Source organism: Anopheles stephensi, chromosome 3 (assembly GCF_013141755.1).
Source record: "Anopheles stephensi strain Indian chromosome 3, UCI_ANSTEP_V1.0, whole genome shotgun sequence".
NCBI classification, from domain to species: Eukaryota; Metazoa; Arthropoda; class Insecta; order Diptera; family Culicidae; genus Anopheles; species Anopheles stephensi.
This window is the reverse complement of record NC_050203.1, coordinates 41,848,326-41,862,233: the sequence shown is the minus strand read 5'-3', so window position 1 is coordinate 41,862,233 and position 13,908 is coordinate 41,848,326. Positions and strand designations below refer to the sequence as shown.

The following is a 13,908-nucleotide window of genomic DNA, read 5'->3' as shown; positions in this document are numbered from 1 at the left end:
CCCACTCAGACACTGTTCGGCGCTCGTCCGACTTCCTCCAACGCTCGCGATATTATTATTCGGTTCCCCCTGGGCACAAACAAAACTTCCTCCCAGTTTTCCCATTCCGGACTGTAAGCGTACATGGTGGTGATGCGTGCGTATTCATCTCGCATATGGCAACAACTTCCGGTAGGCGTGATTCGCGCAATAATGATCGCGTGGATGATGATGGAGTGTGTGTGTGTGTGTGTGTGTGTGGGGGGGGGGGGGGGGGCTTTAATCGGGCTTTGCTGCTGCTGTTGGGGACGATCGAGTTGTGACGATCGGGAGAGGTGCGTTCGGTTGACATTGGTGTGACGACGATGGATGGTTGTGTCATAAAACTGGCAGCAGCAGTAATAGCAGCAACCGAGTGGCGTGCTCGTAGCCGAATGTGTAAATGCATCACCATTTACTGCACGTGCACTAAAAATCTCCGTTTTATACTTTTAGCCGTTCAGATTTTATGTGCTGTGATGTTTGGCGTGTTATCTGGTGTGGCGCTCGCTCCAACGCAGCTCACAAAACCGAGTTGGTACCGTAAGAAAGAACTCTAAATGTTGTGCATGCGTCGTTAATGTTCGGTGGAATCAACAACAGTGAAGTGCTCTGTGTGTGTACCGTTTGTGTTGAGATGTGATTTAAGGAAGGCAGGAAATGTGCCGTCTCGGTGAAATAAAAAACGGATGTGAAGCGAAATGGCGAGCAAGGGCCACGAAAATGTTTGAAGAATCCGGTGTGTAAGCAAGGCAAATAATAAAATGCACAACATAAAAGCATTATACAGTGTTTGGTGAAGAAAAAATGGCAGAAGTGATTTGAGGCTGTATGTGTTTCAAGTGCTGTGCTCAATACATCTACGCTGCATCGATGGTAAACGGTCGGCAAGTTGGTTCGCAAAAGCGAGCGCCAAATATGTTCCAGTGAGTCTAACAAACGTTTCTGTGAAGCCAAGCATTACACGATAGTGTCATTGCCTTTGCAAGCTGCAAAGTAAAGCGAGTAAAACCACGCGATCCACTTCCACACCTAACCACTTGTGCGCAAGATGGGTCTGGCATCGTCAAAAGCTGTCAGCAGCATTGCGGTTTCGTCGCATGGAGGCGGCTCGGAGAAGAGCAATAATGGTCGGCTTAGCAAGGATAGTGTGATCGTCGAGACCAACTATCCGTCGATGTCGACGGACATTCAGCAGCAACCCGGCTCGATACTTCCGTCTCCGTCCGGTAGCAGCGGTATCGACACCTGGAAAACGTCGAGCTGTCACGTCCGGCAGGCGAGCATACGGTCGCGAAACCTGCAGCCGATGCCGGATGCCGGTGAGCTTGATCGCCGATTTGCAAAAGTGCTGGTAAGTGGTCGGAATACATGATTCGAAGGTTGTATGACGATGTGAATCGCCCCAAGGTTTATGTGAGTACCTCGAGGCTAAGAGGTCCTGTCGCTTCGATTGTACTTGCAAGAACTCTACACAGCGCACATTGGGCATATGGTGGGATGAAACTTAAAATATCGAAATTCAGCTAGGATTAAACCGAATATAGTTTTCGGAACTAGAGATTGAAGCTAAGAAAAATTAAAGTGTCTACAATTTTAATAAGCTTTGTTCGATAGTTCTAATGTACCAAAGTTGAAACAATTCAGTCACTTATTTTTATTTTTCGAACTTGTAAACTAACTTATCAAGGTCCTCACCATATGGTTCGGTAAAAAAAGCCAGCTTAAACAATAACATTTATGGGAATCTCGGTAGTTTGGAATTGAATGATGTAAACCGAATGAATGTGTTTTGTGATACTTGGTAGCAATTGGACATGGTTTTCTTCTTCTTCCTTGACACTACAACTTCAAAATTTCTGGCTTTCAGTGACTTGGAAAGGATTGGAAAGTCAGTCCTGCGTACTGCGAGGCGGTCTGGATGGTATTCGATGCCCGGTCCTGTCCGGTTCCGGTTGTCTTACATATTGAAACATTGTTGGCTATAAATTGATACATAAGTTTCAGCTCTTACATTTGTATTAGAACCACACCTGGGGCGTTCCGGTGGCCGAGGCGATAATGGTGACACGGGGGCTTCAAAGGACTTAACACGACACGACCGAGGTTCAAATCCCATTCAGACCAGACCGCCTCCCCATACGCAGGGCTTACCTTGCTACGGGTAAAATCAAGTGACAGAAAATATGATTAGGTAGGGTAGGGCAAGAGACAACCTTTAGAGGTTGAAATAGTACCAAGGAAGAAGAAGCAAGGCCACACTTGCAGTTATTGATAGTTGGTAGACCCATGGAAATTTATGGGAAAGTTACAGAAGCTTTGACTTCATGGCAAGCAGCACTCAGGGAGAACTGGAAAGAAGTGAACCAGGATATCGTTTTTGGGATCACTGGTAATAAGCAATAGAATCATGCCGAAAATGCATTTTGACCCAGGAAAGTTAGTGGGAGGAAGTTATATCCTTTTCAAACCTTTGTTAGCTACAATCGAATTTGAAATCTGAATCAGCTGAATACAATCTTATCTCTATTAATTTCAACGTGCTCGTGGAGCTATCTTGATGTATATAGATATAATAATAATAATAATAATAATAATAATAATAATAATAATAATAATAATAATTATTATTATTATTATTATTATTATTATTATTATTATTACATTTCAAATTGTTTGCCACAAGGGTTATACAATAATAGTCTTATTCTAATTTTAAAGCTAAAAACCTAAAAACTGTGGTAGACTGTAGGAACTAGAGTACATGGTAAAGAGCCAGGACCAACAGGAAACAGAAACAGGTGAAAGAGACAAAAAAGAAAAGAGCACAGAGTTAAAGGAAAAAGGAAAATAGTTAAGGAGCAATAGAGGAAGATAATCTCGAACGGAACGCAGACAGGGAAATGCCAGAGTCGAAATGGTTAGAGAAAGAGCATTGAAGTGTCGGAAACAAGCCAGTAGCGCGTCGTTAGAGCTACTAAAGTTGTGCGGCGCGCAGGAATCGTATTAGAGACGAAGGGAACGTGTAGGAGACTAAAGGGGAATAACAGATTGGAGGGACGGCGCATTAGAAACTCCGACGAGCAGACCAGCGTTAAACATAGCTTGAGCCTGGGATCGTCTCAATTCCAGAGAGGGAATCTCCAAAATTTGGCTCCTAGTTGAGTAGGATGGTAGTTCAGCATAGTAGCGACCAAGAAGGCGCCTAAACGCCGCAGCACCTTCTCACGCTGCCCTGGGGAACCCCAGAAGACATCTCGGAGTTAACTTTTACACAACACGTGCGTCCAGAAAGATACGAGGTAAAACAAGTGGTGATGTTAGCAGAGAACCCTAGTTTAGCTAGTTGAGCTAAAAGAAGCACGTGACAGACACGGGAAGGGCTGATCCAAGACTTACACTAAAAGAAGATTGCGGAATAGATGGTCGATTCAAAAACCTTAGCGGCGGCACATAGCTGGGTAATTCCGTGATTATTCGAAATTAGTTAACTTCACCCTTTTTTGAATATTGGAACCAGAAAACTTGATTTCCCACGGGATGGGAATGATTGAGCCGCTAAAGATTTATTAAAAATATTCGCCAGAAGTGGTGCCAGGGCAGCACAGCAGTTGATGAAAACTGAGGCGAGAGAATCCCATCAGGTCCTGGAGAATATGACGGTTTTAAGGAGGCCAAAACCGTTGAAACTTTATTTACACTAATTAAAGGAGTAGAGACGGCAAGGACATTCGACGGGGTACACGCAAGATCAAGTACCGAAGGGTCGAGAACCGTAGGGCTAAAAATTGACGAGAAATGATCAGCAAAGAGGTTGGCAATATCCGCGGAGGATGAAGCGCAACGGTTTCCCAACATGAACTGATTAGGTAGGCCTTGAGAGCTTCGACGAGAATTAACGAAGCGCCGAAAGGAATGGGGATTGGAGTGGAAACACAACTGAAGCCGCGTAAGGTAGTTTTGATATCTGGCTCTGTTGTAAATACGGTATGCACTAGCAGCAAGCTTAAAAGCACGGTGATGGTAAGCGGGAGGATGCCTGTGTAAATTGCGTAAAGAGCGAGATTTATCCCGCTTCAAAACTTTCAATGTTCCATCCGACCATAGAGGCTTTAGCGGGGGCTTAAAGCGGGGACTACATACACGAAGGGCGGAAAGGTCCTGGTTAGTAAAGTACTCTATTGCCTCGTCGACTGATGAGCAGCTCGAAAGGAACGACCAAAAAAAGCAAAAGCAAAGGATGCAGTATGTGTGGTAGCTAGAACTAAATCAAGTAAACGATCGGAGTTATTCCGCATTCCGTTCAGCTGATATAAACTATTAAATTCAACTCCATTAATGAAAAGTTCACCGCAGGTTGAGGAGGTAATAGGCATATAAGAAAGATTTGCAGAAGAACCGGGTACTGTTGAGATGAGTGAAAGGGGCCATTCAATGGTATGCTGGTTGAAGTCGCCAAGGATAATAAGCTCGTCTGTCAGCTGGGTGCAAACGCTGCATGATCTCACTAACACTCTCGCGAAATTGATCTATGGTCAGAATATCCGAACTACGCGTTGGAAATTAATCCTTCTCAGGTCTGAAAACAACAAACATTTTTGTATTCTTTGATCTTGATCGATCAAATTTTAACGTGCTTAGAAAACAGCTTAATTCCTGCCTCACTCCTGTAAGGCCCTGAGACCCGCAGTGATCCATGTTCGTTAATCTGCATCGTAAAATGCAAATAAAGTAACATGAAAATATTAGTCAGTGGGCAATTATCAGCCTCATCGTTTTCTCGGTTCTCGTTCTAGCTTCGTTTGCCAGGAGTATTCCACTACCATTCATGGTTGTGTGAGCAAGCTTTAGCAAGCAATTTCACACGCACGTTGCGAATCCAAAAACCGGGCCGTAGTGCTGTGAAGGCAGAGGAAGAAGAAGCCGACCAACCCTGGGAAAAACCCAGGACGTGCTAGAAACGTTTTGAGCAGGAACTCTGGGCTTGCAAATTTCGTACCTGGTCATAAAACTGTACGGAAAGGCGATAAATTAGGATTCTGTCTGACGTTTGCTTGTTTACTGATAGAAACAATTTTTGGCGTTGGCGTTGGTGGTGATGCACATGAAAGGGTTTTTTTCGCATCGTCGATAAGCAAGGCAACGCAATTTTCTAGCAAATTCGGTCCGAATCATGAGTCGTGTGAATCATCGTTCCAATTGGCTGCATGGCTATGATTGGTCTGATTTGGCCATTATCCATGACCTACAATGAACTCATTTTGTCACACCCATTATCTTGATCATAAAGTGCGCCTGCGAGTTCTGAAGGGGAGACAGGGAAACGAAACACTCAAATAGCTTGACTCATAGGATTCTCAGGGTGCGATTGAGAAATGACTTCATCGTCATCGTCAATCGTGTATAGGTTAGAGTGATAAAATGCGTAAATGGCTATACGAAGAGCTTTTTTTTGCTGCCGTCGGTACCGTACGGCGTTCCTGCAAAGCATCAACAACAACACAACGCCCGTCTGTGGAATCACTTGAGCAGTTCCAGACCACCCCCGGTTCCAGACGCGCGCGCTCTCAGATGATGACTGTGTGCATGCTTGTTTTAACGTTGTGCTGTTCCAGCGTGCACAAACACACGCACACACCATCGGGCCATGCGCTGAGGGGCGGATGTGGCGAGAAGCCTGTGAAACCACCGTTCACCACCGTCCACGATGAAGTTCGCCTTGAGCAGGCGGCTAAACGCGCCTTTTGTTGTGCGTTCAAATTTGTATGGAGGATGTCAACGTAGACGTGTAGGGCCATACTGAAGCAAAACGATGTCATCCGTGTCGACGGAGATTACGGTGGGTGCTCGGGGCCGATGGGACGGGTGGGGGCCCTGGCAAGATGAGAAGAACTGCATAAATATTGACTCATCATTACGCGCCCGCTTCGGTGGATCTCAGCTCCTTCTGGTGTGCGCATTTTCTTTCTGTCCCTCCCTGGTTTTGCTCCCGGCTCAATGCTCAGTGGCTTCTGGCAAATGGGACATGGTAAGCACACAGAGGAAGAAACATAATTTCCGGCGAAAGATGCATCTTTAAAGCGCATCGCATTTTTTATTCCATGCTTCCGGAACCAACCCCATATGCACCAATAGGGATGACGTTCCCACAGCTGCCACACGGCGTGGAGGGAATGCAAAGGCACGTTTAGTGGCCGTAACTTGAACAGTGGAGCTATGTTGTTCTAAATCGGATACGGATTCGTATGAAATGATCATATTCCGTGTTGCTCTGTTGTTGATGCTCCAGAAGGATGAAAAGCAGGGAACTTGCTCTGGAATGGTGGAGGTCTTTTGTAATACGATTTTGTGTGTGAATATAGCTATAATAAGCATTCATAGAAGTGAGAAGCATCTATTCTCTCAAAATAAAATATCTTGCTATGTTTAGTACAGTTGTTGTTCAGCGTTGATTGATCGTCGGCGAATATCGGAAATTTCAAAATCGCCTGACGTTTTGACGTAGAATCATCGAACGGCCTGTCAATTTGATTCGCGTGCTTCCCTCATATTGATACGTTTCTGCATCGACTGCACATACTGTGGGTGCTGTTTTGGTTCATTTTTCATTAAAAACTGCTGGCGTCATCGGTGGATCGGTGTGGGTCAAGCGTTTTGCAGGCAACGACATGCACCAGTATGATTCGCGTCATTTGTTCCGCCGATTCAGTCGATGTGTACACATGGCAAGTCTCGGGCCATTATTGGTGTAAGTGTAGCTACTGTTGCCACTCTTTGGAAAACAAGATCGGGCCTGAAGTTTGTCGGTTAGCCCCGCTTGTACTAATACAAGCGCTATGTGTGGCGATCATATGACGCATTGACGAACGCAAGTTGTGTTTTGCTCATAAAACTAGATATTGGTTTCTCGTTCAGAATGGAACGAGTCCAGTTTCTGATTTTCTATTTAATTGCAGTGCTCTTCAACCATTCTCCTTATGCAATTAAGAATAGACAGCTTCAAATGCTAATAGAGCACTGCTTTCTGAAGTTTTTTTTTTATAATCCGCAAAAAATCTACAAGCAATAATCCCTATCTCAAGCAAACCAATCACTGTAGAACGCGCATAAAACTGACCTTCATTTAGTAAGGGCGTCTATAGGGGAGGGATTTCGAACACCGCAAAACGATTCCGTGTTCTGTTTGTAGGTAAATATGAATTTATTACTTCTTTATCAGGTGGTAAGACCTCTTAACGGTGTTAGCCTGCTGCAGAAGTTCAAGATACCGCGGTCTAACGCAGTCGTCTGCGAATTCAAAATGCTGGCTTTTCTGGCGGACGCATCAGCACCATCACTTCAACTCAGTTTGGACCTACCACACTTTCTCTGTTCATGTGGATGGCTTATACAAACCCTGAGGGTTGGGTCGTCCGGTGCCATTTTCATTACATGACCAGCTCTGTAAAGTTCATCACAAGAGGTTCCTGTTTTGTCCTTTCAGATATACGGGAGCAACAATCCTTCTGAATGTCTTAATTTCGAACGCGGCCAAGGAGAGCTTCGTCAGTGTTGGACAGAGTCCATGGCGCAGTCCAAGGTGTATGTGAGCACAGGGAAAATAAATTTATAGTCAAACCTTCATCCATCACTATAGTTTCTGGTTGTTAATGTCTGGTCGATTGGCAGTCAGCACCCTTGCGTGTATCTCAACATCTATATTGCTATCGGTCCTGGCTTTTGACCTCAGATGAGTGAAGTTTTTGATGACTTAAAAATTGCGATCATCTGTGATCTGTGTCCACCTATTCTAACAAAGGTCTTATAGTGCCACATGCATTTCGAATTTTATTTAATTTAGCAAAAGTCGTGCAACAATGGAATGTTGTTGCACATTGTTGGAAAACTTATATGCAATGATAATACTTCGAATGGCTTATTATTGTTCATCTCTTTCATCATGTAAAAATCTCTATTACTGTCCCAAAAAAAAGACCCGAATTCTACAGGTGTTTACGTATTGTTGCCGTGTTAGACGGTATCTAACGTGATTCATATTTTTCGCACCATTCCAAAATATGGCCTATAGCTTACGGTAATGGATGGAGGCCAACGAGATGCAAATAAATGGATCATTCATGCAGCATAGCAATGCATGGCGTTGATTGAAAACGATGGCTATTACCTTCAAATGTCCACTGATGGATGATGTGGAGAGGAAGGCAGGTAACGAGATGGCGACTGTGCTCGGTCTCCCTCGGGCGGGGTGCGGTTTTTGATGTGGTTTAATGAAAATGACCGACACCAAGAGGGCAATCAAATTTACGAGACCCTGAACTGTCGTTGTTGCGTTGTTGGCATGGTTATATGGGTCGAACATGCATGAAAACATTGTGTGGTGGTTTGTAGTTTTTTCTTTGGCTGTGGCTTGTTACTGTTCGAAAATAAACGCTGCAGGAACTATCGCGTGAGTAGCAAAAGCTACACGCCACCGTCACACGTTCCTTGCTGTATGGATGAAACACGGTTGCTGGCAAGGGCATCTGTGTAAGAACGGTCTGTGTAGTGCATCAATGATTTATATAGTAATTTATTTATAACAAATATCGATTGGTTAGCGTAGTTCGCCGACGATTTCATACCAATATTCGTCTACGAGGCGGTAAGTTCACTTTGAAGCCACACATACGATCACACCGTTCGAGGCTTCAATGTTTCCGAACACAAATACCACCGCGTCCCATTTGTGTACGATGGTGATTTAGGCACGAAGAAACCTTTCCTTTCATCTGTTTCGACCCGTACCAAGGGCAGATACGCACCCGCATGACAAGCGAGTCGTGACAGATGAGCGAGTTGTGTTTGAAAGGGCATACAAGTATCGACACTTTTCCTTCATGGATTGGGCATTGGGAGTTTGGGTGCTACAAACCAAGATAAGCAGCGCTTTAATAGCCCAAGCCCGAGCCTGGTTAGTGTTGATCGAACCAGAACAGACTACTACTTCGGCTTGATGCTTATCTCTTCTATGGCCGGAGCCATATTTGCGGTCTATCAAGAAATGGCGGAAGTAAGCGAGAACATCTTCTGCAGTTGAACGTACATATGGTGTGTACCAGCTTTGTCAACAACTCAATGCGCCTTGCGTAAAGTACCGTAATGTCAAAGATTATCAGTGAAATGTTAATGCACAGCTGGCTTTTGCGGTACATGCTATTCATCGTGAACCGGAACGTTTAAGTGGCTCGGCGGGGAGCACTCAACCAGAAGACCTCTCCTCGTAGCTCGTTAAAGGCCGCACGTGGAAAAGGGCACCACAGAGAGATGTCTATCCGCGGCGCGCCTGTTCGTCGAATCCAGCCAAAAAGACGGCATTTGTGATTTTGGTCTAAACCGAAAGAAAGTCTGATATAACCACAGCCGGCAGCGCACCCAATGCGTGCAGCGTACAATTAATCACTCCGTTTGCTTGCCACAAGTGACTGTGGACTGGATTCGGGGGCTGATTGCATCCAGTGGAACCGGTTGAAGGCAGAGGCATCGTTCCAGAAATAAACACAGCACAACATCACCTCCATCCTCGGCAATGGTTCATTCCAAGACCTTTTTTTTTCGCCTCGAAAGGTCCATAAATTGGTGATTCCATTCCAGATAGAGAAATGTTCTTTCCATGGTTTACCGAACACAATGCAGGTTAGATTGACGGCACAAATTGAATTTTCACTGGTATGCCACTGGTGTTGGAAAAGCGGGAAGGCGATGCATTAGATCTCGATGGGTCTTAAATTTATTGGCAATCAAAATTAATGGCAGCCTGGCAGCTATGACAACGCCACAGGAAAGTGATGCTATAAAATGTGTGTCTTTATTAGAATCGGCTTGAATTTTGAAATTATCACAAGCTAAATGATTATGTGCACCAGTTGCTTCGGCATATTTTTTCATATTTCACCCGGATCTTATTGGTTATCAGTACTATAAAATGTACCAAGTGTTACTACTGGGCTGGAATCGTATTATTAGCTCAAAGCGATAACAGAAGGCGGTAAAAATCAGTGCGCCCAGTGAAGATATGCGTTCTCGCAACAACACCACAACTTCTCCTTATGACTTTCAGTTGCTAAGCTAGCTAGAAAAAAAAGGAACAGAACTTTTTACTGTTGTTGACAACAAAAAACGAACGACTGTAGCAAAAAACACAACTGCCTGTTTAAAAAGTTAATTCAATCGAACACTTGATGCTAACGTTTGATTGATCGTGACATACGAAACTGGAACACAGCTTAGCTAGCTAGCTAGTCATGGCTTTGGATCATGATCCGTAGCAGCCTCCTACATACACAGCTGTTGTGCTGTTGCGAAACCAACTTTCTTTACTGCTGCGGTGCCGGCCGAATTGATGAAGCCCACGAACCGAGCTGCGTCTGCGAGTGGGAGTTTTTATGTGTAACTGTAGAATTGAGTTAATTACGAAATAGTTTATTTGAATACCGGTTCCAGGACGGACCAGAAGCGAAAGGCGGCAGTCAAGCGCAAAAGTCGTCGATGCGCTAGCTGACCTGGGCTGGCCTCAGTTCGCCATAATCAAGTCGCTTGCTTCTGTGTGTTGAAAATGTACTAAATTTACGGGTTTGATTACTAAAAGATATAAGATTCTCTGCTTACAACATAAATGGCAATAAATAGCACAGAACAATCGGCGGGATCACGGGATTTTGCGGGATTTTGAAATAGACTTTGAATTGTTGCACATGTTTCCGACGAGTATTTTTTACCGACCGTTCATCTCTTATATGCTATTTATGTTCACATCCTATTCATAAGCAGAAACCTCGACGCTGTGAATGAAGTCCTATATCAAATGCATGGAATGAATGACTGTTGAAAAAGGATTCGGATTGACTGAAGAGGAAAGAATAAGACACACGGCAAACATCGCTCCAGACAAAAGTAAACAACTGAATACCAATAAACCGCAAGTACACACACACAAACACAAGCAAAGGACCCGAGTAATCGATCTGACACAAATTTCCTGTTTCATTCACAAAATGTCGTTAGTACTGATTCCATTCAGAAGAATTAAGGCACTTAAATAATAGGGACTATTCAAAAGCGTGACTTTATTTATTGTTTTACGATATAAAATATTTTGTTTTATAGTATTAGTTGACCAAAACAAATCAAATTTTACAAGAGGTTACGACACGTGTAAGGAAACATGTAACACTTGCTGTTGTTTTACCGCAAAACAACACTTTTTACCTAAACATCCGCGTTCCTACGTAATGCAGAAATGGATTTCGAATAACAGTCCCCAGTTTTTGTTGTTGTCATTTCTACCGTACCATGAATCATGCTAGCCCATGACGCAACCGAGAAGGATCAAACAAAATCATCATCATCCATCCACAAAATGGGGAGACACAAAATTGCGAATACGCTACGCTCACCGGCCCGCAACCTCCATTGTGTCCGAGAGTCCGAGGCGAGTAAGCCTGTAAGGTCCATAGAGTCGCAGACGCGCATGTCTCGCCATTAATCAACGTGCTTCTACGAGCGGCTTTTGCACGAAGCGACGCAACCTACGAACCATTACGGTGTTTCGCTCCTTAGCTATTCCGCTACAGCAGCTGCCTTAGGACTGTCCTTCGTTTTGCCTATTGCCGTTGGGGCAGCCGAAATCGAAACGCCAACTTGAACTAAGTATGGAGTTTTATTGTGCACCTCAGCCTGTGTCTGCCTTTTCCTTGCGAAGCAAAAATAACAAACCTTCGCAGTTTCGCGACCTGATTTTGGTCTGTAGGTCGTTACCGGTATGTGGCGTTATGTTGTTTGAGATTTTTTGTTTCCCCTTTCCTTCTTTACGAAAGTAAAAGCAATTTGTAGATGAATCCATCGGCTTTATGCCCCACTACATACATTTTACGCTCATTAACCTTCATTTATGGACGGTCGGGCTCTGTGCAAGTTCAGACCTCTTAGGGAGTAGTTTGATGTTTAAGAAAGTGCAACAGGAAAGGCACAGCGGACATGAAAATGCATGGTAGATTACATTCATTGACATGTTTTATTATCGTGTTTATTTAAGGCTAAAAATGCATTACGAGATTAAACGTGTGGATTACATTTTGCAAGGCATTTTGTCTTGCTTCAAACTGTCCGTTTAAAGCCGCTCACACATTCTCCTAATCAATGTATTGTTTTCGTTTTTTTTTCTTCTCACAATTACTTCCAGGCATCCATGGACCTTCCGCCGGACAAAGCCAAGCTGCTGAAAAATTATGACAACGAAAAAAAGTGGGACATTATATGCGATCAGGTAAGCTGCGATTAGAACCTTTCGCTTTTGATTAGAAAGGCTGACGAAGAGATGAATGCGATTTGCATAAGTTTGCAGGTACAATAGGTGGGTTCTGGAGCCTTGTTCTATGAGAAAGCATTATAATTGCACCACTGTGGTGCAAGTGCATTACGTATAGTTATGCGCACCGTTCTGGCCACTGTCAGTGTTGTGCAGCGTTGGATGAGTGGTGGCGTGAGCGTCATGTGAAGATTTATGGCTCAATTACATGAACAGCAACAGTTCCATTCAACTGAACAAAAGCTCTCTATGAACGATGGGCCAGTTGAAGGTTTTTATTTGTTCGAAAAAAAAAAGGAATAAGGAGAGGGTTTTGCATTCCCAGCATTGTGTTCCGTCGGTGGAGCGTCGTATGACATCATCGTTGGAATGTGTTCTGGAAGCACTTTTTATTTCTACCACTATCGGATTTATCGTGTGTGATACATTGAAAGGAATTTCCTATCAGATAATCGATTGAACTGTAGGAAATGCGAGAATGATAAGAATGAGGAATCATGACGCAGAGGCAATGTCATTCCGAGTATCGTGATAGAGCGTAGGAATAATAAATATGTAGTCTACAGTGATGAAAGTCTAGGAACCATACGACAACCATCCACAGTAAATCCGGCAGAGGTTTGTATTGTCGACTGTACCATGTCCTTCATAGGGCATAGAGACTCGACTGTTTTAGCATTAGGCTTGTTCAAGGTCGTATGAATTGGAAAATATCGTCTATGTTTGGAAGCTAATGATCATTGCGATCTATTTGTTACAATGCGTCATTTATATTTCGTTAGACGCAGGTAGATTTGGAAGTTGCAAACGTTGCTACAGACGTGTTAAACGATCGCTTTTTAGTATCCGACACGAGTCGGAAACGTGTGGAATGTGGCAAGCTGTCGTTAATATGATAATGATACAGAACTTATCCCCGCTCCTTGGAGATCGACCGAAGGAGATCGTCACTTGACTTGTAGCAGATGTGTACCAGCTGACGGCACGGCATACTCGAGGAACAAATCCTATCCAGAGCTCCTCCCAGTACACACGACTGGCAATCCAAAACCTTTCGAGGCTTTAGTGCCAAAGGGAGAGAAAGACGTAACAACTGATGCGTCCAATCTTTTCCAGATTGCTCAATTCGATCGTCAACATTATCTTTACCGCAGTGTGTCTTTTCTGCAATTAATGTTGCAATACTGCAAGCAAATTCGTTACAGCGTTCCCTTCAATGGACGCTAGCGCACTACACGTTTAACACAGCCCATTCACAATGCATGTTGAAACATTAAATGGATCTTCGGTTGAAGCAAAAGCATGCACCTACACTTGAAGCAATTTTGGAACGGTTTGATAGCACCTCAGATCAGGCAGGTCGTTGCGCATAGCTAGCTAGCATCGTTCCTTTTGGCTGCACAGCGATTTATGGTCAACAAGAAAAACGCCAGTACACTTGCTTAGGGTGGTTGTTTTGCATCGTCTATAATTATTTGGGATTACGGCATACCTTATTTCAAAGTGTCGATGTCTTGAAACGAAACCATCCCAAACCCATTCTGCAG

At 43.9% G+C, this 13,908-nt stretch overlaps 1 protein-coding gene across 3 annotated transcripts in view; it reads left to right on the top strand.

Moving 5' to 3' along the window:
* LOC118512314 (formin-like protein) overlaps positions 1-13,908 on the top strand; it is a 28,942-nt gene that overhangs the window by 6,691 nt on the left and 8,343 nt on the right. For all 3 annotated transcript variants that reach the window (XM_036056567.1, XM_036056566.1, XM_036056565.1), the window contains exons 2-3: positions 475-1,372; positions 12,236-12,319. In XM_036056567.1, coding sequence (XP_035912460.1) covers positions 1,070-1,372; positions 12,236-12,319 — 387 coding nt within the window. In that variant the 5' untranslated portion in view covers positions 475-1,069. The remainder of the gene's footprint in view (positions 1-474; positions 1,373-12,235; positions 12,320-13,908) is intronic.